The sequence below is a fragment of the Haliaeetus albicilla genome, chromosome 3 (assembly GCF_947461875.1).
Source record: "Haliaeetus albicilla chromosome 3, bHalAlb1.1, whole genome shotgun sequence".
In the NCBI taxonomy this organism is placed as follows: Eukaryota; Metazoa; Chordata; class Aves; order Accipitriformes; family Accipitridae; genus Haliaeetus; species Haliaeetus albicilla.
Genome location: NC_091485.1, coordinates 18,771,703 through 18,798,884, shown reverse-complemented (window position 1 = coordinate 18,798,884; position 27,182 = coordinate 18,771,703). Strand labels below are relative to the sequence as shown.

Sequence of the window (27,182 nt, the reverse complement as noted above, 5' to 3'; positions counted from 1 at the left end):
CGCATTGGCAACAAACTTGAAACTCATTTTGTGTTAAAGATTAATATTCTAATTAAATGCCACAGCCCATTTCTGCAGGTTTTGGGTGAAATCAAGCTGCTATTTCTGTGATAGCAGAACTCAAGCTGCCTTCAGGAAAGACAGCCACTGCCCATACATACTGGAGGACAGTGGAAGAGGTGGCCAAAGAAGGAACACAGGGGCTAATCGAAGGAAAGGGAGCAAAGGAGAACACAGGAGTCACTAACTCAAGATCCTTAAATTGAATAGCCTTAAGTCAGGCCCCCGAATTAAGTTGAATTTGTATTTGCTTTCTAGCATTTATGTCTTCAAGAGGCACTGTAGCTACAATAATAGGCTTTTCCCTGACCTTAAGAGAATAAGGAACTCCTTTTAAAAAAAAAAAAAAGGAGGGGGGGGAGTTCAGACTTGCATTTAATCATCTGATTGCAGGAACTGGAGCATTAGTTACCAAATCTGACAAGATTGCCAATACAAGAGTCAAGATTAATACTAATAAAAGGTAAGGGAAAGAATGAAGAAAGCAAAGGCAACCAAGCAACATAAGGAAAAGAGATGAATATGCAAAGAACAGGATTCATAATTAAATGAAGGGAGAGGAAAACACTGACAGATTTCTGGCAGAGATGGATATTACAAGATAAACAGAGGAGGACGGAAATCTTGCATGATAAAAAGAAACAGAAAAAAAGTGGAAACAACAAAGACAAATAGAGGTAAAGTACAGCTTAGGAGTAAGAGACATTAGGCTGCAGGGAAAAAGGCCAAGAAGAGCAAGAACACAAGGAAGTGGAAGGAAGCAGACTGGATTAGGAGAGGTAATTGGAGACCCCTCAAAGCAGTGACCACGGAGACCCATGCTTTTAAGTAAAACACTTAGGCTTTGAGAGTCAACATACCCTTCCTTTAAACTGTATAATCAGAAGGCAACAAGAATAGGGATGAGTTTTTACAGCTTGTGGCTTTTTGGATCTGATTCATGATTTCTGTATCAGCCTACAACTGATGATTTAGAAACGGTATGCCTAATTTTTCTACTTAGGAGAGGAAAAAGGAAAGGGAGAGAAATTTGTAAGAAAATACAAGGAAAATTCTTCGAGAGGTTACTAGACCAAAGGCAGCCAGGACTTTCCTTCCCTGTGTCGACCTTTTTTCATGCCTTCATCTTTCTCCATTCAACACGCCACTGAAGTTACTCCTCATTTTTACAGTCATAAGCAATCCTCTTGTACATTGCACAAAACAAAGGTAATGACTAAGAGGTCTTTGGTGTTAATACCCAGTTAAATTTTGTAATAGAAATTATTTTAAAATAATATTCTTTAATTCCAAATTAACAACTCCATACTAGGGCCACCTTTAAGACACAGTTAAATGGTCACTTTTTGTCTTGCCCCATTTCTACTCTGCACAAGGAAACCAGCTTTGGTCACCATATGATTCTTTCTATGTTCTACTGCTCTCCCTCTTTAGCAAACCTGTAAGCTTACCAAGGGATCACACCAATTTTTGTTATTCTGATATAAATACTGTAGTAGATACACATCTCCAAGTCTGCTGAGCTCTATTCACAGCTGCCAGTCTCTTCTACAGATGCTTAAGTACAGATACTACACTTGTTTTCCTCTAGCCTGTCCAGACATCAACCCTTCCCAAAAAGTGTGAATTGGCAGAGTTCACGCATCTCAATTTTTTTTTTTTTTTTAAAGTTCTGTTATTCTAATCATATTCTAATTTCTCCTGGAGCTATCCCCTCGCTTGCTCATTCAACAAGTATGTGTGCTTGTGGCAGAATTCTGACTCCATTGAAATCACCAGTAGTTTCTGCCGTTATGTTTGATGGATCCAGAGTTTCAAGCAGGTCACAGCTTTTCTATATTGATAACACAGCACTGTTAGATCTGTTAAGAACTTTCACCAGCTGCTAATAAACTCTCTCAAGTAGATTAAAAAGTAGTTCTCTTAATTCTTCTCTAGCTCAGCTATGTCTTTGCAGTTTTGTATTTACACTGTACAAACTCACTCATCTCCTTTTGTTCCTCTTAAAGTGCACAGTAATAAAATTCAATAACACACTCATAGTTGCGCATGTCATGCAAGCTAGCTTAAGGTTTTATCAGGAATAGAACAATATTAATTTTGCCTCCTTACCGGATCTGATGCTATAATGTGATCAATTAATTCAGAAACAAAGAGTGAACACTCCAGTTTCCTTTTAACAGACATTATGAAAAAGCTTCCCCACTTTAATAAAGATAAGTTCATTGCCTACATAGATCCTGGATGTTATGTACCTTTAATCCTCTTTGTCACCTGCAACATACCTACTGCATATTTGGCAAACGCAGTCACACTGGGGTCAGACTCATTCACAATGCTGCAGCTGTGGGTCATTTTCTCTGCCTGTCGCTCTGATCACATCTTGCTTTCTGAATCGTCCTCTTAAAGGTGCGCGTGCTCTCTCTCTCTCTCTCTGTGTCACATCATACACTGCTACCATCTTCATCCTCAAAGCCCTTCTCATGCTACCCCAGTCCTACCCATCACCTCTCAGTACTGTGGGGTAAACTGTCACCTCCAGCCAGCATCTGCAGCTGGACTCCATTACCCATTACTTTTATTTATTTATTAAAAAGCATCTTTGTTCTGTCTCCAGTGATGCCCCATAGGAACATCATACATCATATTAACTCTGCAACTTCATGGCAGATGTCTCATTTCTCACTCTACTCTTCAATCACTCTTAACAACGACAGCTACAATTCCACTTTCCTTTCTACAGCGACATTTTTACTGCACTAGTCATGAAAACCTCCATTACATTACAAATGTGTTATCTTTTACTTTAAGTAGTTATGAACATCAGGAGCCCACAATTCTCCAAAGTTCTTTGCTCTTAAGTTTTCCTTAGGAAGAAATGCAGATTTCAGACAACACCAAATTAGTCTTTATTCCTTCACTGCCGACTTACAATCTTCAACATTTCTGCATACAAACATAGGTAACCAAGGTCACCTATTACTGTTGGCAACTTCCTTCCATTTCTTTTGTGAATAGGCTTTTTTTTTTTTTTTAGCCAAAGACATTATTTTGTTATGTTGGGATCTTTGCTTATTTTGTCCTCTCCACCTGGGGCTGTCTGCAATAGGGTCCCCAGCCATCTGCATACATTCACAGGGAGCCCACATAACCCCCAGTGCACAGGATGCATCAGCATAAGCCATGACTGGAAGCCTTCCAGTTCACCCTTACATACTGGGAACCACACTGATGGCAGAAAGCCTAGCATAAATAAGGCCTAAGCCTTCTCTCTTCCACAGATCAGCAGCGCAAGCAAACAGAGATAAAGCATCAACTCACCGAGGCTCCTCTGCTGTCTAGTGCCATTTTCTTCCTACCTTGACTTCCAATATTAACATATCTACATAGATATATATAGATATCTATCTATCTAAAAACTCTTGCAGGAAAAGGTGTGGCTCAATACATCAAACTTTACTATTTTTAAATACAGATGTTTCTGAACACTCTTGAACAAAATCTGAATTCAGAGCATAATTAAGTCTTAATTCTAGAGGTACTATTTATTTTAGCAGTATTCATAGCAACACCTGTTTTGAAATTCAAACAGCAAGCAAGGCTACTCCCATCCATTATCTTTCAAAAGGGTCAACAAAATTAGAAGTAAAATGTCAGTACATTCATTTTCCTCTAAAAATCCTGCATATTCTCCCTTGGTGCTCCACAAGAGACTGACAGATGAGAATGTCTTGATGCACACAAGCTAAATTTGCATTTATTCATCCTGTATTTCTCCACACTGCCTTCCAATACCTGGGCACACAAGGGTGTAAGAAGGACATGAAATTCATTAAAACTACCAAGACAATGCAAGCTATTCCTCTCCAGTGTGTCTCACCCTGAGCCCTCCAAGTACCGTGAAAGCCACCGCGCAGTCAACTTTTCTGTGATCTTTTTGATTCAAAGCCAGAATACTCCATGCATTATGCCCTCCCACTGAACATCTGGCAGATTTCCAAGAGAGAAATCTGCATAGTACTTGCTTCTGATAAAACCAGCAGTAATTTCCCTCTGTGCTTTCTCCTCTAGGGCTGGAGGACAAGGCAAAAGAAGGGCCACCGACACTATCCGCAGAGGCAAGCTCTCAGGAGGGAGAGGGAAGGCCGAGGAGCACCACGTGCGTGCCATCCCTCAACAGCCCACGACTGGAAGTCAGCACGGTTTGGTTTTCCAAATACCTGCCTTTGCCCCTTTCTGAGATCCTCATGGCCGTTCCTCTTCAGGAGCTCAGCAATGCCCCAAATCAGTGGCTGTCTTTGCTAAGTCAGGCATCTGGCACTAACAAAACATGCGGGGGGAAAACTCAGTTTTTCCAAGCCTGCTCATTCCCAAAACTGTCCAGTGGGAAGGAGGCAGCACAGCCGGCATGCTGAGAAGTGAGAGCCCCTTATCTGGCTCGAAGTGACGAGGCAACCCTGATGAAACAGCCTCCTGTGTCCTGTGGCCTTCTGCTGCCGCTAAATACTGGGCATGAGGTCAATTGCCAGCTCTTGTGCGGGTTTTCTACTCCTGTATCTATCACTTTGTTATTGCTTCAAGTTTATAAAAACATTTGTAAGCACTGTTCTGTATGAAAAGAGCTTGGAGGAGTCAAACCACATGTTTACACCAAACATTTTAGCTCGTTCATAAGTTATTTTTTATTGCATCTGGCACTTTACTAGATGCCACTGTTAGCTCATTTCATATAAATTGTAAGTAACAAAGAGATGGCTAAAACACCCATTAGGTAAAATACATTCATTTGTATCTCCAATTTCATCGTGGGTATTTCTAAGCAACCCACATTTCTGTGGTATTTAGATGTCAGACAGTTACAATGATTCATACTAAGATGACCACAGTAAGCTTTTCATTTTTTTCATATTGATGCTTATTTCTTACTCACTTCAGTTCTGGCAAAATGGTAAGGCTTGCATCACACCATGAAAACATCACTTCGTGAGCGTCTTTAAAGCAAACTCTATGACATGGCTGTGTTTGCTCCTGACTTCGCCCAAGCCCCACTGACAGGCATGACTGATCACATCATTCTTCGCAATCCTGAACAAAGCCCGAATGTTCGCTGCCCAAAGACACCATTCTTCAGGGACTCCTTTATTTGCCCACACAGGATTCTGTTGTATACAAAAATAGAAACTAACACCCAATATTTGTTCCTGCAAATTATCCAAACCTATATACCAGCCTACAGCTATATATATATTTTTTTTTATCTATCACTAGAACAAAATAGCTTTACAGCTCAGAGTGTTAACCTGCAGAACCCCTATTGCTCTAACAAACCACCTGACACAGGCATTTAAACCTAAGTTCTCTGAAATACAAAGGCATGAAAACAATTAGCAGGAATCCTTCCTGATCCTCATCTTGCCAGGGATTCAGGTAGTATCAATGTTTATGTGAAAATGAACAACCGAGTGACATTTTCATTCTTCATCTTTTTACTTCTATTTAACCAAAACCTTACTGTTTACTTTTTTTTTTTTTAAACAAGATAACCAAATATTAATAGACCACATAGATAAAACTGGAAAGATCCGAGAGTCAATCTCTGGTTTTGGTTAAGGATGGGGATTCAACCCCAATGTTGTTATTCTGCCCCGGTACCAGTGAAACTCATCTTTGTTTCCTATCTCAAGGGCATTTTCTTCAATTTCTATGTATTTTTACTTGGAATTTCAAGTATTGCGCATTAACTGGAAAACTGCTTCACAAGAAATGGCTTTGGAAAAGTACCATCAGTTTCTAAACAATCAGTACTTCTTTTTAAGAAAACTTTAATTTGTATCTCAAGAGTAAAATTAACATGGCCAGACAGCTTCAGGGACTACACTACGATGTACTGCTCCCCAAGTCATAGCGCCAGGGCAATGTTTCTTCTTAAGCTCTCATTGCTACTAAGGAGAATACATGAGCCTAAGAATAAATATGCGTTCAAGAGGCTCAAGCTGAAATTGGCTCAGAAAGCTCATTAATCATCACCTAAGGACACTGCAGTAAGCAGTGAGGAAAAGAACTGGGACAGTTCAAAAGATACCAAAGAGAAGCAAGCCTACTGTCAACTCTTCAATATTCAGTACCATGAATTACAAGCATTCACTGTATCCCACATATGACAATTTCCAGTGAAAACCTGGTACAGGTTCCACAAACCAAAGAAGAATAAAAGCCAACTGACTAGGACCACCTTTGTTTCATGTTGTTGACAGTTACTCCCACGAACACACAAAATCCTCTGTGAAAGCTTGAAGGCTGAGCAACTGCCTGTATTCCAGAAGTCTATTCAAAGTTAGGGAGATGAGGAAGACTGGCAGCAGGGAAAGGACCCCAGAAGGAATACTGCCTCCTTTCAAATCCAGGCTGCAACCAGCCTGCGGCTGATGCAAAAGTGGGATCACAGAAGACATCTGGCAGAAATCTCCCCTCCTCCCCTTTTCTATTTATATGCACTGGAGGGGGTACTCTCCCTGGGTTATCTCCCCTGTCATGCTTTCCTGGGAGGTCTTAGCAGACTGGTTATCTTCTTTTATATACAAATACATATATACACACACACACACTAAGATTTTCAAGAAATAAGCACACATACATGGTGTTAACTGATATACAACATAATACATACAATAATAAGCTTAAAAAAAAAAGGAGGGATTAGAGAAAAATGGCCAGGGCTGGAAGATAAAAAAAAAAAAAGAAAAAGGTCTCATCTATCAAAAGATTTAAACACAGTATCAACATACACAGGTCAGCACATGTTAACTAAAGCATTTTAAAAGACTAATGCAGATGTGGCATGCAGCTTTAGCATAAACTAAACACGCTGGATGTCAGTGAGGGGCCTGAACTTTATATCCAGATATATCCAACGTCTTCCTATGAGCCATTAAAGATGTACTGTAAGAGGAAATAGAATAAGCCCACAAATAGCAAGGCAAAAGCAACAAAAGAAATAAATACATAATAAATCAATATATTTCCTACCGTAAGAAAGAGAAAAGAAGTCTGATATAATCTCAAAACACTGTAAGTAAAAGCAGCACACAATATGCAATACCAAACTCTTCAATGCTCTGGTGACGTGCAGATGCCTTGGTCAGGAAAGTATTTTCCTGGAACTTCTGGGTGTTGGTCTGGCATTTTATTAACGTTACAATAACCTATTTTTTTAGATAATTAAAAAAGCACATCAGATCACATTGAAATGGAAGTCATTATTAGACTCATTCCAATTGTGGAACAAAATTATGTCCCTTCTTCCACTGAGTATATTTTGATATTTGCATGTACCAATAGCTCCAAACTGGGTTACTGCACATTTCTGCCAAAAGACTTTTCAGACAGGCATTCTATTAAAAGCCTTCATGAAACTGTAACACCAGGCATAATATCCTTGTTCTAAAGGCTGAGGGCTCACTTAGTCCCATATTGTGAATTTCCCATTGCCTTCTGCTTCACATAACTTTAAAATGCGAAACCTCTGTCCTCCTGGATAATTCAGTGACGTTGAACGCGGACTAGGTTGATACTGAGGAATGCCATCATCATCTGTGTGACAACTGACTGCATCCCTCTGCTCCCTAGCCTTAGCTTCTTTTCCTAAATCAAGCTTTGCTTGCAACAAAAAAATATTCCCCTCCGCGTTCATAATCGGAAGCTTTGAAATGCCGAGAAACAGACGCGCGCCCTTCTTTTCCTCTGCAATGCAAAACACGTTTTCCTGGGTATTTTAAAGAAACCGATGGCAGGTGCTAAGCCCCCGGTAGGCGGACGAGGCTTGCTTGCTTACTTAACGCCGGCACACCTCAGAACTGATCTAATAGGTGCCTTTTGACGCCGAACTACTTCTGAAAGACACCGCAGGGCGAGCAGCACGGCCAAAGGAACTCCAAAAGCAGGCGCTATAGGCGCGGATGAGACAGTATCAGGCACCAAAAGACGAAGCGATTATACAAGGCTAAACCCCCGCTCGCCTCCCCCGTGCCCACGGGCAGGCGATGAATTTCGAGGCGACGAAAGGTTTCTACCTTTCCACACGGGAAACCGAGATGGTGCGGGGACACCCACGGCCCCGCCGCGGCTGAGGAGCCGAGCGCTCGCTCACCGCAACCCTCCGGCGGGAAGGAGACCCGTCTCCTCCCGGCCGCCACAGCCCAGGGACAAAGGCTGAGGGAGAAGGGCGCCCGCCCGCACCCGACACCCGGCTGCCAACGTCGTCGGGCCGGGCCGGGCCGTACCCGGGGGGTGCGGGGGCTGAGGGCGGCCGCCGGCGGCAGCGGCGGGGCCCGGCCTTACCTGCGGCGGGCGGGGGCGGCCGGAGGGGCTCGCCCTGCTCCAGGGTGACGGTGCCGTCCCGCCAGACGCGGAGGTGGGCGGCCGCCCCCAGCCTGGCGGCGGGGGTCTCGCCGCGGCGGGCGCGGGCCCGCAGCGAGCCGCAGCACTGGTAGCACACGGCCCACGCCTGCTCCTCGTTGATGGGCTGGTTGTAGAGCCGGAGGATCTCCTCCAGCGAGAGCGCCTCCGGCTGCCCGCCGCCGCCGTCCTCCTCCTCGGCGGCGGAGGGGCGGGAGGCGCCGGGCTGGGGCTCCGCGCCGCGCTCCCCGGGCAGCGCCATGCCCTGCCTCCGCCGCGGTGCTCCTCGGATCACTGACCGGCCCCGCCGCGGCGGCGGCTGCTGCTGCTGCTGCTTGCGCTGCTGCCGCTGCCGCTGCTGCTGCCGCCGCCCGGTCCCGCCGCACTCATCCTCCCCGCCCCGCTAGTGCCACCAGGCCGCCGGACAGCCCGGCCCGGGCAGCAGGCCGGCCGGCGGGAGGAGCGGCGCCCGGGCCGCCCGCCGCTGCCACCGCCGCGGGGGGAGACGCCTCATAGCAACGCAATGGCGTCCTCGCCCGCCCCCGCCGCCAACGGCCGCCGCCCGGCGCCGCAGCGCCCCCTGCCGCCGCCAGCCCCGGCCGGGCGGGACTGGAGGAGGCGGGACTCGGTCGGTCCGCCCGCCCGCAGCGCTGACGTCTCCGTGCGAGAAGCCCGCCCCCTGCCGCGCGCGCCCCCGAGGCGGGAGAGGCTGCGGCGTTCCTCCCTCACCGCCCCGGGCGGGCGGCGGCGCTTCTGCGCCGAGCGTTGGTAACGCCCCCCCCGAGGCAAACAGCCCCGGTCAGCGAGCAGGGCGCCCGCCTCCCGCACCGGGTGCACGACGGCACCGGCCCCCATCTCTCTGCAGCGCGGACGCCTCGCGTTCCGGAGCAAGAGCGTCACCCCCGCCGTGCCCTGGCTCCGCGGCCCGCCCTTGCGAGGCAAACGCCCCGCGCCGCGAAGCTTCCCCCGGCAACGCTCCCGGGGCCTGCGGCCGCCGCCGAGCCTACGCGGAAAGGCTGAGGGCGGGCGAAGGAGCTACCGGCTGGAAAGGGCCAAGAAGGGAGTGGTCTGCCCGGCAGCTGGGAGCTGGCGTTCCCGCCCCTCGGCACCCCCGGGCCCCGGGAGGGCGCAGCCTCTCCCCCGGCCGGGAACAGGCCAACGGAGTCAGCCTCCTGGGGTGGGGGCGAAGTGCCCTAAAGCTCACATCAAAAAACACTTCTCTGTGGGGCTGGTTATTTTTTTTCCTTCGGTATTCTACAGTTTCACCTAGCGCACGTAAAAGGAAATGAAAAATTTCCCCTTAGTGCCGGCCTGGTCTGACAGACCGACTGACACGGCTGCGGCGTACACGCTGGCGAGGCCACGCAACGCCCGCTCTAACGCGTGCGATCCCGCTTCCTATTTCACTTTTCCCTGTATTGAACGCGGGTGCTGTTTATCTCTTGCCACGACATACGCGTGCGTATCATACACGGCTGCAAATAAGATACAGCTAGTGTTTAAATAAAGCTATTAACTTTGGCAATATTCACCATACAATATGATCTAGCCTTCCACATTATATTAGATATAATGGAATCAGTGGAGAAACAGTACTGTCTGAAGCTTTGATCAGGGTCCCGTACGCTGTGTAACAGCCAAATGAATACATTTTGGTCTTTCAGGTATAAACACAACAGGAAAACAGATGTGTAGAGCATCTGAAACGTGTTAGCAGCAGGGCCAGTAAGTACATAACATACTACTGAAATTTGAAGCTAAAACGCAAGTGCTGCAGTAGGCAGTATTTAGCACTTCTGGAAAAAGAATCACACTACCACACCACTGATGAAACGTACGTGCAAAATGCCAACATTTGCTCTTGCTATATGTGTTGCAAGCTCCTACAGGATTAGTTGGGTTTTTTTTCTCCAGCACCAAGAGTTGGATCTTTCTTACAAGTAGAACAGAAGGAGGCAGACGTGGGCTATCAAAGATATGGAATGGCTTTTAGACAAGAAATCAAATCGTTTTGGATTCTTCAGCCTCAAAAAGAGATGGCTGGAGTCCACATGGTGAAACCATGAGAGGCATGGGATGGAGAAGTTCAGTAAGTCCAATCGCTTGCCATTTCTCAAAGCATGACAACTAAAAGACACATAGCAAAATAATCATCCACAGCTTTAAGACAAAAAAAAACCATAGACGGATAAGTGAGTATGGATCTGAGCGTCAGAATTAAGACAAAATCATGAATGGTTGTTAAGCAAAATGGCCTAGCTACAACTTCTACCTCAGAAACTTCCTAAGCTGATGTCAGGAAAAAGGCATCAGGTTAAACCACTTTATCTAACCCAGAACAGCTATTTACATGTTCAGGTATCCAAGTCTTAGTTTTAAATATATATATATAAAAAAAAAAAAAAATCCATAAATTATTAAATTCATAGATTAACAAGATTACCTATACCTGACTGAACTGTTCTTAGAAGCTGAACGTAGAAGCTATTGCTTGGTCCAAGAGAGGCAGAAATAAGTTTTGTTGTTGGAAATGACAGATGCTTGAACTTCAGTATTTCTGGATCTCAGCTACTCACAAAGTACACCTGGGATGCTACACGGAGAGGAGCGGTAAAAGAGTCTCTTACCCTGGAGAGGTAAAACAGACTTTTTTCTAAATGAATTCTCACACCACTTCAGAACTGCAGAAGAGAAGCTAGTTATTTTATGCACACATTTTAGTAACTTGACCCACATTCCTGTAACTATTAGAAGTAACCTTTATTAAAAATAAGACTAAATTCTCTTTATAAATACAATCATTACTGTGTACACAATCCTCTTCAATACACACACTGTGGTATTCAAAATCAGTGGCATTTATATAAAATACGATATTAGTTTTTAATTGCATAATTTTATACCCACATACATTATTTTGCAGATCTAAGGGTCTGAACGATTTTGGGTTTTGGTTTTTGGTTTTGTTTTTTTTTTTTTTTTCAAAGGACAGAGCGGTATTTACAAGCAAACATGATCCAAACAGCACATGCAGATTCAGGGTATGCAAACACTCGTACACGAACTGCAAGGCGCACTTGGTCTCCCCTACAACAGATTATTTCTTCACAAAAAGGAGACCTATATGACAAAAAGAAAAACAAGAATAACACATATTACTAAGCTAATTTTAAAATTTTCAATTACATACGTGCAATTTTTTTAAGTGTGACTAATGCTTACATAACAATGAGTGCCATGAGTCTGTCATTACAAATAATAATATTGCTCTCTAGTGCAGGGGCTGTTGCCTTGGAGGAAAACAAGACCACTACTGATCATTTTTAACAAGTGCAGAGAAATTAACTCCTCATTCTTTAATTTAACCCATGAGCAGTCTATCATCACTGAACTCACCAATGTAACATAAAAGTTCTGCACCCCATGACCACTTATGTATACCGCACAACTCTTCTTCCACTTGTAATTTAAGGAAATTCATCTTCTTTAAATGTCATTATCAAAAATAACCGAGCTGCAATTCATAATTAAGTATTCCTATTTGGTTTTAATATATATATATATATTTTTACATTTAGACCTACCGAAGACATGTGGCAAATGCTCTCCTGGCATTTCTGTAAACAAAATGGATAGGAAACCCTTTAAAAGTGTGGCCATCAGGTACCGCTCTTCTTACAGCATCTTGAAACTCTTCGTTTCCTGCAGATATACTTGTTGTACGTTCGAGCTCATAGGCTGCTAATGCTGGTGACAACAGATAGGATAGATGGTCATCCCAAACAGTGGAAAGGCCAAGATCCTGTGAGGCAAGTCACAGAATGATGACAACTGCACAGAATGAACATTAGGATATGACTAAGCTTGCATACTGTATAGATTCAAATAAACCCATGACAAATCTTTAATTTGTAGTTAATGGAAGGGAACCCATGAAGCAATAAGATTTGTATATTGACACACACCAACTGGAAGAATCAACCACCACCAATAAAACACCGAACATTTAGCAAGAAATTAAGTTAGATTACTAGACTAAAACAAGATGAACAGAGTTAAAACTAGATGTTTTAGCTACAGTATCTCTGCATGAAACGTAAGACGACGGTGCATAAATACACAGCAAAAATACAGGAAAGATCAACTAAGATTCATTTTTCTAATGTCTCTCATGGAAACCCACTTCTGAAAAAAACAATGCGCAACAGCTCCCCAAAACACGTACACATGTACATGGCACCTTCCTCCTATCATCCCACAAACGCAAAGAAGCAGGAAAGTCTACTGCGTATGTATTCAACATTGCATGAGACTCATACGCCGAGAATTACTTGCCACCCCAAAGGTTGAGCATTGTGTGGGGAGATAAAAACAAAAACAACCAAAAAACCCCATTAAAAACAGACAAAAGCTAATGGGGATTTAAAATATCATCTCCTTCATATCCAGCACAGGAAGAATCGTTTCTGGCACAACACGTCTTGTAAAAATCCTGATAAAGGACGAAACTAACTTCTAGAAACACCTTCTGATTTTGTAAGCAGTCAGAGTAAGATCATGAAAGCTGAAAGCCTGCTTTTATCTAAGGACCAAAAACATTTGTAAAGGATAGGCAAAGCCCGCTAACAACCAGGTCTGATCTTCCTAGCTCTTTTACAGACCACTCATAGGTAGCCTGCAGGTGCCAGTAAGCTGATGATCACAGACCTAGAACGAGAGGCAAAGGCAGGGTGGGGGGAAGGAGCCCACACACAAGGCTATGAATCATCACTGCAAATAGTAAGTATGATGTCTGAACTAGCTCAGTACAGCCTTTACAAATAATTTCTCAGTTATTTCACTTTTCATATACTGCATTTCTGCAAAAGCTGATGGAAAACATGTTGCAAAGATACAAGTATGTGAACTAACAAATGGCTATCCAAAACAAGTATGCAGTAAAAACATGCACCTTTATTACCACAACAGATCAATGACAATCTTTAAATAGTATTACCTTTCTGTGTTCAGAGACCAATATTCTCAGCTGCAATTCTATCTCATTGCTTGTTACCGCAGCATCTATTGTGGAAGCACACAGAGGAGGAAAAGGGGGAACTGAAGATGTTGTTCCAGGGGAACATACAGATTTTATTGCTTCTCCACTCATTGGTTTCCATTTAGATTCATCATGTAGGTCAAACACGCAGACCTCCACAGCATCAGAGGGCTGACAATTTCCAAAGAACTTCTGGTGGTTGAAGATACAACCTATTGTGCGGTAAGGATACAGTGGCTTGGGTTGTTCAACTAGTGGAGGGTCATCAGGGTTGATAGGTCTGTGGATGTACCTAATCAAAAACATTCAATTTCTTATTAATACACCTTATTTCAAGGGAAGGTAAAAATATTTAGATGGGACAGATATACGCCATTCCTCCTTTTAAAAATATATGCTAAGTTTGTTAACATTTCCCCCCCGCCCTAAAATGGCATTAATGTATTTACAGAAAAGTAATTAAACACATTTTGGAGCCATAACATACAGTGAAATAGTGCATCACTTTTTTTTCTTTAAATCTAGAAAAATAAGCTGATTAATCAAGCAGATACTCAACAGCAATTAAAGTTTGCAACTATAACAAGATACCCATACAGTTTCCCCGCCATTCATCACATTTGGAGAAATACATCTTCAAATGCTAACCATAGGATACACAAACAGTGGCAAACCAGAATTGTTTCTTTTCAACACTGAATATAACAGATTCCAGAAGCTTTGGAATACCGAACAACTATGTGTGCCCTTCCAAAATGACTCGAGAGAGAATCTCAGAGAACTTGCAGAGATTCCTGCAGGGGAAAGAAGTAATGTAACACTGATTTCACAGGTGAAATAAGGAAAAAAATATGGGTTCCTAAACAATCATGTCAGATTTCATCTCCTCTACAAATGATAGCAGCGATAGCATCAATGGCAACCAACTGCCATGACTCAAAACAGTTACCAGCTGCCATAAGACAAAAAAGTTACTATATGGTATTAGAGCCACTGAAAACTGTATTACAAACTGTTGAAATATTTCACCTCACACTGAACCAGTTATTTTCCAAACAAAAGCAGTACACAGAAAAAAAGATTCAAAGGCAAAAGTCACCTGGATTACATGACAGTTACATGATAGGGTGTGAAGATAAAAAGCAAAAAAACATCAACAAAAATATCCCATGCAAACCCCAATATACATTGTTCAGTTTTCTTATATTCCTTTTACTCACCTATGTCCTGTTAAGCTCTCCCAAAAAGTAATTGTTCCATCAGTTCCACAGGTCATTACCCAAGTGTGGGGGACTCCTTTTGCTTTTGTTCCAACGCACACAAAGGCTTCCAATCCAAATCCAAGAAGAAGACTGCACAGAAGGTTAGCATGATCTTCACAGTCACCCTAGACAGTAAATATTAGTAAGTTGTTTTGAGTATCAGGCATGGATAAGATCTTTAAGAAAGAAAACAGTGATATTTCTCTAACCATTATTTAACGTGTCATGTTTCCCTCCTCTTTACCTAAAGCACGTATCAGAAGTCAGGATTTTAAGATTTAAACTTGACAAGTTTTAGTTTTCTGTGATAGAATAAATCCATTAAAAATACTGCTATGTTCTAATGATAGACTATTTATATTTTTTATTCAAATAGAGTGTATGATTAATACTGGAAAACATTTCTTATGATTATAAAGATACCTTCAAGCAATCCAAAACCAGAATCTATTGACCCATGAAGACAAAACCAATATTCTAATTAAACATAAAAACGTATATAAGGCAAATACCTGACGTAATACTAGAAATTACACAGTATTTTCACAGTTAGGAAATTTAGTCACTTAATAAAATGTAATTCTACTGTTATTTCACTGCCTTGAATGTGTTGTCACGCTTGGATGTGTTGTCACAGTTCAGAAATTAAACAAAGATAAAACAACCTCCCCCACAGATCTAACTATAAACCAGCTGAGAGTCATGTGTACTGCTTTTCCCTTCAGTCAGAAAAACATTTCTTTCATAAATACATCACTACCATTGACAATTCACAGAAAACAATTTCCAAATGTGATGTCTAATATTCTTTGTCTCTTAAGTTCTTTACAAATGTTAGCTGTAAAGAAGGAACAAAAAATCCTCATACAATGAAGCCTTCATAATACAAAGCACAGCATTCAGAAGAGTAAGACTCTTTAGTCAAGTACTACTTAGAATGTTGAAAATGTAAAATTCAGTGTTCTTTGATCTATTTGTTACACAGATAACACAATCTTCCCCTACCAGAATGTACAAGGGAAATATGCAGAAAAGTACATTTAAACAAGTTTTTAGTGAACCTATGTTCATTTAATAACATCATACCACTTTCCACAAGAAAAGTAATACTGGTCCAGCTGGTGTCTCAGGGGCTAAATTCAGCTATTTTCTATACAGCTTTCCACTTCCGCCTTGGAGGACACCCTTTCTGTGTGCCTCCAAACAACAGTCCTCAAACTCAAAGTTGCTATCATCATCTCCAACTGAAAGCCAGTGGGTAGCCAGTGGTGCCTTTATATGGTACCTATGCATGATGTGATATTCAGAGACAACAGCTAATGCCTGTTCTGTGTGGTCTTTGATAGAGGTCTAAAATTTGGGATACAGCTCCTGCTGCCAAGAACACATCTTTTTAATACAAACACATCAGTGATGATTATTTTTGGATGCAGAAGTACCTCTGTAGCAATGAAAAGCACCGACCACTCCAAAGAAGTATTAAAAGGGATCACTATTACTTTTATTGGTACAACAGAAGAGCTATAATCCAGAATGAGTTACAATTTGTTTTATTTATTACAGTTTTATGATACAACCTTCAGATCACCAAGAACTATGCTGAAACTTTTAGTGGAAATCCCTGTCTTGCACAAATGGAATGTAAAGACTGTCAGTATATTTTAGCCCATCTAAAAAACCCAGTTTTTCAAAAGAGACTTTTTCAACCGTTCCTGGATTAGTCCAGAATTTAAACTAGTGTCCTGCACACTAGCAGGGATTCATTGAATAATTATATGGGATCTTAGAAAAGCAAATGAAGAAAAGCAAGCTCACTGTGAAACAGATGTATTGACAAAGGGACCCCAACAATAGCAGTAAAGAAAGTCTGCTCCAAAGCCTTCTTGTCTGCTATTTAACACGTTTCTCTTTAAAAAGATCTTAAATTATTGTAACAGAATTCCCCAAATATGATTTAATCCATGTATTTGCAGCCTCTTTTAAATTACTGACTTCAGTTAGAATACGATACCAACTCTGTTCTGTCACACAATGACTATTTTCACATACCTGGTTTCTACATAAAAAAGCAAGAAGGGTGCACCACTGTTCTTGTTTGCCACCACCTCCTCCGATGACAGGAGCTCTTTCATAACCCAGGACACTGACAAATCGTGCTGCTTGTCTAGGTGTGTCTAGTAACCGGCCTGCTCGAAGTGGTCTGATATATGAACATACTGGACGGTTTACTCCATTTTCATCCTGAACATATAAAACATGGTTATTTGCCAGCCATGCAAATATCACAAAAAATTCATCATAACTTAGACTGTCTTCTTTGCAATGGGATTTATTCTCCCTGAAATAAACATCACTCAAAAACATTAAGACACAAAAATACTTCTAGAATTAAGACACAAGGCCATTAAGGCAACTCATTCAAAGACATTACAGCTAGACTCTTCTGCTGGCTCTGTCACTCATAGGAGATTCTGGACTAAAGATCTGAACACCTGGAACAGCACATGCTGCAATTCATTTTCTTAAACGGGCGAGGAACTGTTCATGCTCCACCCACTATCAATTTTTACATTATCACCAAGCAAAAAACCAAACCAGAACAAATACACACACACCCCAAAACCAAAAAGAAACCCCCAAAACAACCCCCCAAAACATTAAACACTCAGCAGATTTTAGAGTTTAAAAGGTGTCTATTGGCTTCTGAATTTGAATACTCTACCTCTTGTTGTAACACCAAAAAGCAGTTAAAATTTACTCACAACGAAGTAACTAGATCTCTATAAATTAAGAGAGTAATAACATGAAGAATTTTCATGGAAAAATGAAAAAAATAAGATGACTAGGAAAAGGTCCATTTTATCACATGCTGCAGGGAAATACTATGACTACCAACTATTAAAACTATTTCAAGAAGTACAGAACTCTTCTTTTCCTCACTGGGCTAAATTGGTACTTTTATGTTCATATATTTTAAAAAGGGATCAAAGCCTTTTAAATCTCTGCAGCTTCAGGAAATTATGGTCTCATATTTTTACTATATCACATATTGCCCTCGTTAAGGTTTTGCCATGCTTTTCCAGCAAGCTGGTATAAGAAAAGCAGCATTTATTTGAAGCTGACTGGAATCCTGTTGAAAATTATTTCACAGCCTGAAAGCAATCAAAAAAATCACAGGCAGGATTCATTATTTAATATAGTTTTATATACGTAATGCATGCTTCTGCATTACACGTATGAAACTAGATGATAACTAAATTATCAAACAATTCCGATAATCTCATTTCTCTTCCCAGAAATGAGAAAGGCCATTAAGAGCAGTTTTACTAACATTTGCTACGGCCAGCGGGAGACTCAAGATATACTCTCTATAGGTACTAGCAGGGGGCCTAGTTCCTATAGCATTCTGAGGGCTGCCAGTTTCTATACTGGTCTGTAACAAAGAACTTAGTCCTCTGATCCCATCCACAAACCCTTCCCCCTCCAACCTTCTTCCCAACCCTACTGTAGCTTTCTGGGTGCAGAAAGTAGAATACCATTAATTCACGCGTTGCTTTATTCTCAAACTAGGACAAGTCCCATTTTTACCTCATGTCCCCAGCCAAACTCCCAGTTCCGTAATTCCCTATTTAATTATATGTTTCTCTACATACCCTGCCCTGAAACCCCATACAAGCCTTTGTATGGGGTCTGGTTGGAATGGAGTTAATTTTCTTGAGAGCAGTCCCTACAGTGCCATGTTTTATATTTGTGACCAAAACAATGTTGATAACACACCAGTGTTTTAGCTGTTCCTGAGCAGTGCTTGCACAGTGTCAGTGACTTCTCTGTTTCTCACTTGGCCCCTACACGGAGTAGTTTCAGGGTGGGCAAAAGGCTGGGAGGGGACACAGCCAGGACAGCTGACCCGAACTGACCAAAGGGATGTTCTGTGCCATACAGTGTCACATTCAGCAACAAAACTGGTGGAGAATTGACTTCTTCTAAACATGCTCCTGCTTGGAGACTAGCTGGGCATCAGCCTTCTGGTGGGAGGTGGTGAGTGATTGTCTTTGCATCACTTCCCCCCCCCCCCTTTCTTTCTTTCCTTCACTTATTAAGCCATCTTTATCTCAACCCATGAGTTTTATCTCGCTTTTGCCCCTTCTATTCCCTCCCCTATCCTGCTGGGGTGGAGTGAGTGAGTGACTGGGTAGGGGCTCAGCGTGCTGGCTGGGATTTGTAAGTTCACATCACTACTGAACACTCACAGTACAGCCAGAATGGAAGTTGTTACTTCACTGAAGAGCAAGAGTAGGCACAGATCACGTCAGGATATTACTTTGAGATAATAAGCTACTGCACATTATCTCTGCTAGGAAAATTGCCACTATGCAGGCTAAAGTCATAGCACAAAAAATGCAAGGATCATACCACTCCTTTTACTGAGGGACAGCCTCCAAGGAGCAACTGACAGTAGTTTATTAGCCTACAATAATTATGTCCATAGCTACTGTGTGACATAAACGAGACAGATTGTTTTACAGACCACACAGAGCTCGAATATTGTGTGGATCTGTTCCAATAGATCTACTAAGTCTGCTTTTGTAACTGTTTTATCTGGTATAAAATTTGTTTGAAACAGTTTGCACAGATCACATAAGTCTTTGCCATTTGTGAGTATACACAGAAAAGACTAAACAGGCTTTACCACCTCCTACATCAGAGGTGGTTGGAGCAACCCTTCTGTCTGCATCATGCTATTAAGCTTCAATACACAAACAGAAGTTTAGTCCTTACAAATTTCATTTTTTGCATGATACACCACATGTAGCCCTGACCTGAATGTAACCACATCATAAATCCCTACAGATTCTATATAGACATACACTTCAAAATATATCAAAAAATAAAAAAGATAACTTAAAGAAAGGATTGGTCTATTCATAAAATTTACAAACCTGTGCAAAAATCTTTACCAGCCTTACATTGTGTGTAGGCCTAATCTGTAGGTATTCTCTCCACCATTGCTTAGCATACACAAGAAATAACCGTTCTTTTTCTGCTGTTTTCTGACGTTCCAAAGCAAACTGCAGGTAAGAAAAACATAACTAATCACATACATGTTAATTCTAAACAGGAAAAAAAGCCCATAATCAGTAAGTACAATAACACCAAATCCTGGCATATGTAAAATAAAGCTTGATATTTAAAGTGTGCTGCACAAATGCTGAAGAATAGTATTTTTAAATGAAAATCCAGTGAACAAAAACCTCAAGTTACATTTCTTGTTTGTAGGCTCATATACCAAGCTTGACTGAAGTAGTGTTCATCTTAAGTGATGCATTTCTGTACAGAAGGATTGCTCAGCTTTTGATGTGCAGAAGAATATCTGTGTGCACCTCCAGGCCAACATCTACTGGCTTTCCAGGCAGAACAGCTGACTTGAAATTATGGTTTCAAATGGGAAAGAGAGCAAGAAAACACACACTACCTGAAGAAAATTAGGCATATTGCATCTTTCTTATTTTTCTCCTTAAAGTTTTGATAGAAGTAATTAGAAAAACGACTAAAGTAATATTTCAAATAATATTTAGTATAAACAAAGTCGTTCAAAAAAACATAATTATATTTCAATTTAATAGAAAAAAAAAGAAGTATCAAACATTCAAAAACCCACAGCTCTCAACATCTACAAGTAATTCTATACTGCGCTCCCGCCCTTCCCCCCAATAAAAAAGTAAGTCAGCTCTCCCAGAAATTACTTACTTGAGTATTAGTTATTTCTGGAGACAGTGTTTTATTAAGCTGTGGATACATTTCCAGTCTGATATTTAAAACACCAACAGAAACCTTTGATTCTGTACCTTTGAACCAAAATAAATTTTGATCAGTTCTCTCAAATTCAGTTTACTTAGGACATTTCAGCCAGACAGGAGCAAATAGTTAAAATAAATATGTTGGCTATCTAATCACAAAAAATAACTAAACTTCTTTAAATATAGGCAAAATAAGCATCTTTATTTACATTTCAAACTCAAACGAGGCTCCAAGAAACCATAATCTGGCCAAAAAAGCAGACCTCTAGATCTGAGATAGTGATCTAAGGCCCTCTTTGCAGCCAGTACCAGGATGTATGAGATGAATGGCATTCTAGAAACATCTAGAATAGGCACCTAAAATAGAGTAGGAGATTCACACACTGTAGAAGTGCCTATTCCACTGATCATGCATGTAGCTCAAATTTAAGTAGTCAGAAATAAGTGAAGTTAATCTTTCCCAAGAAACAGTTTATTATGAAGGACCCAGATTTTTGATAGATTAATCAACTTCAAAAAAAAACCCCACACAACAAACAAACGAACCACAAAACCCCACAAACATAATGTTGTTGCATAATGCTGAAAAATTTAGTATTACCTAAAGAACAAGAAGCATTACAAAACAACAGAGAGATAGGATTATAAATTATACAAGTAACAGAAGCCACACATAGTAGTTTGTCTATTTATCTGAGATGGCAGCATGCTTTGATGTTCTTGATGCATTTTTTTACAATGACAAGACTTTTGAAGAGGAGAAAAAGCACCGGATTTACTGGATTGATACTTTATTACTTGGAAAAAAGATAATGATAATTAGATTTAACTCCTCCCATCACCCATTTGAATATTAAACTCGACTTATTTGTTACGCATTTCCAAGTCACTACACATAAAAAGCTCTTCATTTGAGAGACTATCCAAACCCACATTGCTTACTAAAGATTTGCCAATGCCAGCATTTTCAGAAGGAAATGAAGCTAATGAACACATTAGCAAATAAGCTTACTAGATTTGTATTTGCTGGATAAAACACTGCACCAAATCACACCCCCTCACCCCACCCTAAAAAGCAGCCAGAAGTGATGACAATCAGGAATAACTTACATAGTATATCCAACCTCCAATATATTTTGAAGGTATAATTTAACTCTTTTGAAACTATCAAGAACTGCTCACCTACCTAACAGGTAGAGAAACTGCAATAAAGAATACTCAAATGACTCAGCAGCTACTAGTTGACCAAACTCTGGGATAGCTAGCGTAGCAAGTCATGACAGGTTGAGTCCTAGATCTAGTCTTTATCCACTAAATTGTAATATCCTAAAAGCTTAGGAGTTCAGCGGAGTGGGGACAAGTGATAAAAATACACATATATACTACCTGCTAAGCAACTAAACAAAGCTCGTCAGCCCTTCTGTCAAAAAATATGCTTCCAGATACTGGAACAAAAGGCAGCACAGCAGAGATCACTTTCTCTAGCAGTTGCTAGTTTGCTATGAAAGGGACACAAACTCTCTTTAGTGCACTGCTCTGATGTATTCCTGGAGATAACAGAATCATAGAATGGTTTGTGCTGGAAGGGACCTTAAAGATCACCTAGTTCCAACCCCCCTGCCAGAGGCAGGGACACCTTCCACTAGACCAGGGATGGGGCATCCACAGCCTCTCTGGGCAACCTGTCCCAGCGCCTCACCATCCTCACAATTAAGAACTTCTTCCTTACATCTAATCTAAATCTACTCTCTTTCAGGTTAATGCCATTACCCATCATCCCATCACTACATGCCCTTGTAAAAAGTCTCTCCCCAGCTTTCCTGTAGGCCCCCTTTAGGTACTGGAAGGCTGCTACAAGGTCTCCCCAGAGCCTTCTCTTCTCCAGGCTCAACAACCCCAACTCTCTCAGCCTGTCCTCACAGGAGGTGTTCCAGCCCCGTGATCATTTCTGTGGCCCTCCTCTGGACTCCCTTGAGCAGGTCCATGTCCTTCTTATGTTGGGGGCCCCAGAGCTGAACACAGTACTGCAGGTGGGGTCTCACCAGAGCATAGCAGAGGGGCAAAATCACCTCCCTCGACCTGCTGGCCACGCTTCTTTTGATGTGGCCCAGGATACAGTTGGCTTTGTGGGCTGTGAGCACACATTGCTGGCTCAGATTCAGTTTTTCATCCACTAATACCCCCAAGTCCTTCTCTGCAGGGCTGCTCTCAACCCACTCATATCGCCCAGCCTGCATTTGTGCTTGGGATTGCTCTGACCCAGGTGCAGGACCTTGCACTTGGCTTTGTTGAACTTCAGGAGGTTTGCACAGGCCCACCTCTCAAGTCTGTCAAAGTCCCTCTGGATGGCATCCCTCCTCCGGCATGTCGACTGCACTACATAGCTTGGCATTGTCAGCAAACTTGCTGAGGCTGCACTCAATCCTGCTGTCCATGTCACCAACAAAGATGTTAAACAGCACCGGTCCCAATACCGACCCCTGAGGAACACCACTCATTGCTGGTCTCCACTCGGACATTGAGCCGTTGACCGCAACTCTTTGAGCGTGACCATCCAGCCAATTCCTTATCCACTGAGTGGTCCATCCATCAAATCCATGTCACAACCATGAATTGGTAGATTTTTGGTTGGTTGGTTTGTTTTTGATAACTTAGCCAGATTTTGCAGAAAATCAAGTGGGAGTTGATCTGGGAAGTGGGAGTTCCCAGACATGGGGGCCATTACTACGCACGATCTGGAATACACATTTTTAGTACTTTGGTAACAGAAAAATCTGACCATTAGTCTCCTCCACATTTTCTAATGATACCTTATAGTAATTTGTGAGTCGAACTAAAATTAAACTACACCATAAATACTGCCTTAAGCTTATAAGCAAGCTCAGTACTCAATATCTCAAGTCATCATTACAGTGTTACTATTTATCCTTACCCACACCCAGGAGTTCAACAGCAACGTTTGTTATGCCATTCTCTGCAGCCAAGACAGATCGCCACTCCAAGAAATAGGATGCTACTAGCGTTGTCTCACCAAATGTGTCTGTTTTGATCAGAACCATATGCACTGGATCACATATAGATAACATAGTGGTTGCATCCACCATTTTACTTCCATCACCTGCCATTATTCAACCAAGATAAGACAGCAAAAAAATATTACCATCCCAAGTCCTCCTCAAAATTAAAAAAAATTATGCATTTACATTAATTGCATGCATAGCATTTTAAGAAACATCTCATGTACAGAAGTGTAAGCAATGATCCCATCTTAAAATCAAACTCAGTCTAGGACAGAGCTACAGAAAGATTACAGTTGATTTACAGTGGAGATAAAAAGATTCCTATAGTTGAGTACTCCAATGTAACTGGTTCACTGCACAAAAATTAAAATGGAACAAGCATTTAGGAAAATAAAGAATATTAAAGCACCATTAAGTAAAAGAAATTGAAAAATATTATTTTATTAAGTTGGAATGCATCAGGTCAGCTTACTATACATCAGTTTTTAGGAAACAACTTTCTCTGTAGTTAAGCTTGATCCTATGATATAGGGTCTGCTCCATGAGCCTAAGCAGAATTAACAAATTCTGGTTTTCTTTGAATTTGTGTTATATTCACTCCCTTCCCAAAGTCCAACTACAATAGCTCTGGCTTTCTCTCTGTTCCCTGATATTCCATAAGCCACCCTGGATTTCTACAGAATTCAGACAATATCCAGAAGCCTTTTCATAACATACTTAGCTCTTATCATGTTCCTTGGCTACCAACAGAAGAATGGTAATACAGGTTATGGATAACTGACTCTTCTGCAGGTGTTTGCCAACTGGTAGGCAAACTGAAATTACACTGAAGTTTTTCCTTCCATATGATGACAAATTTACATTTCCCTTATTCACCTGTCAGCACAAAGTTCATGAAAATCACAGCCACCTTAGTATCTCTTACCATCTCTGAGACTATCATCTCACTGTCAATTATGGTTAAAGTCGGTCAACTTCAAAAATTATTTTAGAATGGAGTAGAAGGAAAAGAAGCCAGAGTAGAGAAAGATCTACAAGTGGTGTAACTTAATACAGTAATCAGTTTCCTTAGGAAAACATGATAAAAAATAGGAAGGAAAGCCACTAAATAATATCAAACATACTTCACAATAACTCTGAAGTCAGAAAAAAACCCAATAGCATCAGCTTTAAACACACAATGTTCCTTACCTAGGCTACCCTTGTGTACTTCAAGTAAAAAACCATCATGAAAATCTGGCTCACAGGCACAGGGTACAGGTTTAGAACGGAAGCGCTGATTTCGAAAATGTAAACACAGAGTGAAGGTAGAAGAGATTTGGCCAGGCAGAGGCTCCGGTTCCTGAAGATGCTCCAGAAAAGCTTTTCCACCCAAAACCTGAAGGTAAAGATACCTCCGTGTTGGGTCAATGTTAGCTGTAAAGCGTAGCAATAAAAATGAAGAGACTACAAACAGATCTTAGGAAGCATGTTAAATATCCGTTAACTAACAGGAGACTAGAAAAAAAACCAACTTTTTTGAAACAAATGCTTAGGAGAAAGTGATTTTAAAATTTATGGAAGTTATCTTAATGTAAAATAAATTAATTTTTTTAAGAAGTCACATTTTATGTGACACTAATTTCTGCTGCTTACATGAATTTACTTCCTGTAGACAAGCAGGAAACACATCCACCTTTATGCCAGTTCATACTGGATTACTCATTCAGAGTTCAAAAATCACAGACTTCAAATTTCTCTCAAAACTATGATCCAAATATTAAAATAAACAAGCAACATACTTCTTTTCAAAACTGGTGGTTCTCTGGCAACAAAATGTGTTGATGGTTTTGGAGCTGAAGTCCTCTCCTTTTCATTCACATCCTGGAATTACAATTAAGACCTTTTAATGCACCAAGGGATGCCACAGTGCTCTTACTGCACTCTTCTAAAAATTAAAGAATCCTCCATTTCAACTGAATGCCATTCCTTGGGTATGCTCCCGCCTAGTACTTGAGATGTTACGAAACTGAACAAATACTTTCAATGCAGTATTATCATTAAACCAATTTTAGCATATGCATTAAGCTGTTCTGCTCCTAATATGTCACAAATCAGTAAAGCCATAACAAACCTCTGGAAGTAACGAGGTTTTGCTTTATCAAAACACCAAGTCAGTAAGAGGAATAAGCAAAAACATTTTCACTCTTCAGAAGCTACTTACAGTTACAAATTTAAGTTCCTTCATAACATCATCAATGATTCCTCGTTGTCTTAAGGCTTTTATCAGATCTTCTGTGGATAACTGCTGATGCTCAGGTGCTAATTCTTCACGTATAGTCTCAGCAAGAACTTCTCTTATCCTGCCATGGACATCCATCTAAAAGAAAATTCATTATATGCTACAAATACAAGCTCTTTATATTGTAGAAGCTATGACTAATCAGTCACTCTATAAGACTAAAGGTATTCTCCTAGGAACACAGAAATAACTATACCAAAATATTAATCTTTTCAGAACTAATCAAATGAGTCACTATCTCACCAAAGCAGCTCTACCAGTTAAAAAAACCACAAGTATACCAAACATGAGCATTTTCACTGCTTTTGGCAGCATCCCCTGCTTTGAACCTCCCTCCTTACAAAAAGGTCCGCAAATCCATCTGTTATAAAATGCTCACTGTTTTAATTTATCGTCTCCCTCAAAATTCAAACTTTTGATAATAGTTTCTTAATTTTTAAGGGGAAAAGTACACCTTTATATACTTGTAGGTAAGTCACAAAGTAGTAAATCTCGATTGCAAGCTTCCCCTACGCGCAAAGGGAAGTCACAATTTCTGTCCTTCCCCTCAGCTGTGAAACTGCGTGGATGTGTAAAGCTGCTGATCAGCCGGGAAGGCTGTTAAGGCCACGCAGCCGCTGGGACCCGAAATACCTGGCGATACACGAGTTAAAGCATTCCATCTACTTCCCCCTCAGTTCAAGGCACAGCCCAGGGAACCCGGCTCAGAGAGCCCCAGCCTCGGGGTGCTGACGCCGCCGCTCAGCCCGCCAGGTCCCCTCCCCGTCTCCTCAGAACGGGACACCGAGTGAGAGAGCAGCAACGGGGGGAGGCAGGACGGCAGGGGCCTCGGCTCCCTCCCTCCCTCCGCAGCCCAGGAACGAGGGGAGGAGGGCGAGAAGCGGAGGCGGTCGGTGGACGGCGGGGAAAAGGCCGCGGGCCGAGGCAGCCATTAGAGGAGAGCGCGGACGGCTGCAAACGCCCCTAAGGCAAAACGGCGCCTGGAAACCATCTGGAGCGGCTGTGGTGGGAAAAACAAAGCAGGGCGAGGGAGCGGGCGCGGAGCGAGCGGGCTGCCGTACCCTGCCGCCACCTCAGCGGGCACTACTGTCACCAAGGGCCGGGGTCCGCAGCGCCGACGCGGGAGGGAGCAAAGCCCCCCCCTCCGTCCCCGGCAGGAGAAGTCGCTCCACCGCGAAGACGCCCCCACCTTAACCAGCTGCTGGTGAATGATCTGCTTCAGCTCGGAGGCTTTCTCCGGCGGCAGCGACATGGCGGCAGCGCAGGAGAACGAACCGCGACGCTTCCCGCCGCCGGAGGAGCGGGGGCGCGCCGCGCGGGAGGCCCCGC

General features: G+C 42.0%; 2 protein-coding genes and 1 long non-coding RNA gene across 9 annotated transcripts in view; 1 reads left to right on the top strand and 2 right to left on the bottom strand.

Moving 5' to 3' along the window:
- Positions 1 to 9,007, bottom strand: part of SPIRE1 (spire type actin nucleation factor 1) — a 132,826-nt gene extending 123,819 nt beyond the window's left edge. The window contains exon 1 of one of the 4 annotated variants that reach the window (XM_069778934.1): positions 8,398 to 9,007. In XM_069778934.1, coding sequence (XP_069635035.1) covers positions 8,398 to 8,716 — 319 coding nt within the window. In that variant the 5' untranslated portion in view covers positions 8,717 to 9,007. The remainder of the gene's footprint in view (positions 1 to 8,397) is intronic. The other 3 variants (XM_069778935.1, XM_069778937.1, XM_069778938.1) reach the window with 3 other exon arrangements.
- An 817-nt stretch (positions 9,008 to 9,824) lies between these two features.
- LOC138684707 (uncharacterized) lies at positions 9,825 to 12,362 on the top strand. 2 transcript variants are annotated; one of them, XR_011323953.1, is made up of 2 exons: positions 9,825 to 10,543; positions 12,033 to 12,362. It is a non-coding gene; the product is annotated as an uncharacterized lncRNA (long non-coding RNA). The 2 variants fall into 2 exon arrangements; XR_011323954.1 differs by lacking the exon at positions 9,825 to 10,543 and adding an exon at positions 10,553 to 11,090.
- On the bottom strand, positions 11,196 to 27,172 carry CEP76 (centrosomal protein 76). 3 transcript variants are annotated; one of them, XM_069778922.1, is made up of 12 exons: positions 27,043 to 27,172; positions 25,776 to 25,931; positions 25,354 to 25,435; positions 24,764 to 24,988; positions 23,485 to 23,670; positions 20,503 to 20,600; positions 19,695 to 19,823; positions 16,804 to 16,995; positions 14,713 to 14,879; positions 13,451 to 13,784; positions 12,039 to 12,256; positions 11,196 to 11,574 (listed from the first exon to the last, which is right to left on the bottom strand). In XM_069778922.1, exons 1-12 carry the CDS (start codon positions 27,103 to 27,105, stop codon positions 11,436 to 11,438), a joined length of 1,989 nt encoding a protein of 662 aa, XP_069635023.1. In that variant the 5' UTR covers positions 27,106 to 27,172; the 3' UTR covers positions 11,196 to 11,435. The 3 variants fall into 3 exon arrangements, with proteins under 3 accessions (XP_069635023.1, XP_069635021.1, XP_069635022.1); XM_069778920.1 differs by lacking the exon at positions 23,485 to 23,670; XM_069778921.1 differs by lacking the exon at positions 11,196 to 11,574 and having other exon boundaries at positions 12,063 to 12,201.
- Between the last annotated feature and the right edge of the window lie 10 nt (positions 27,173 to 27,182).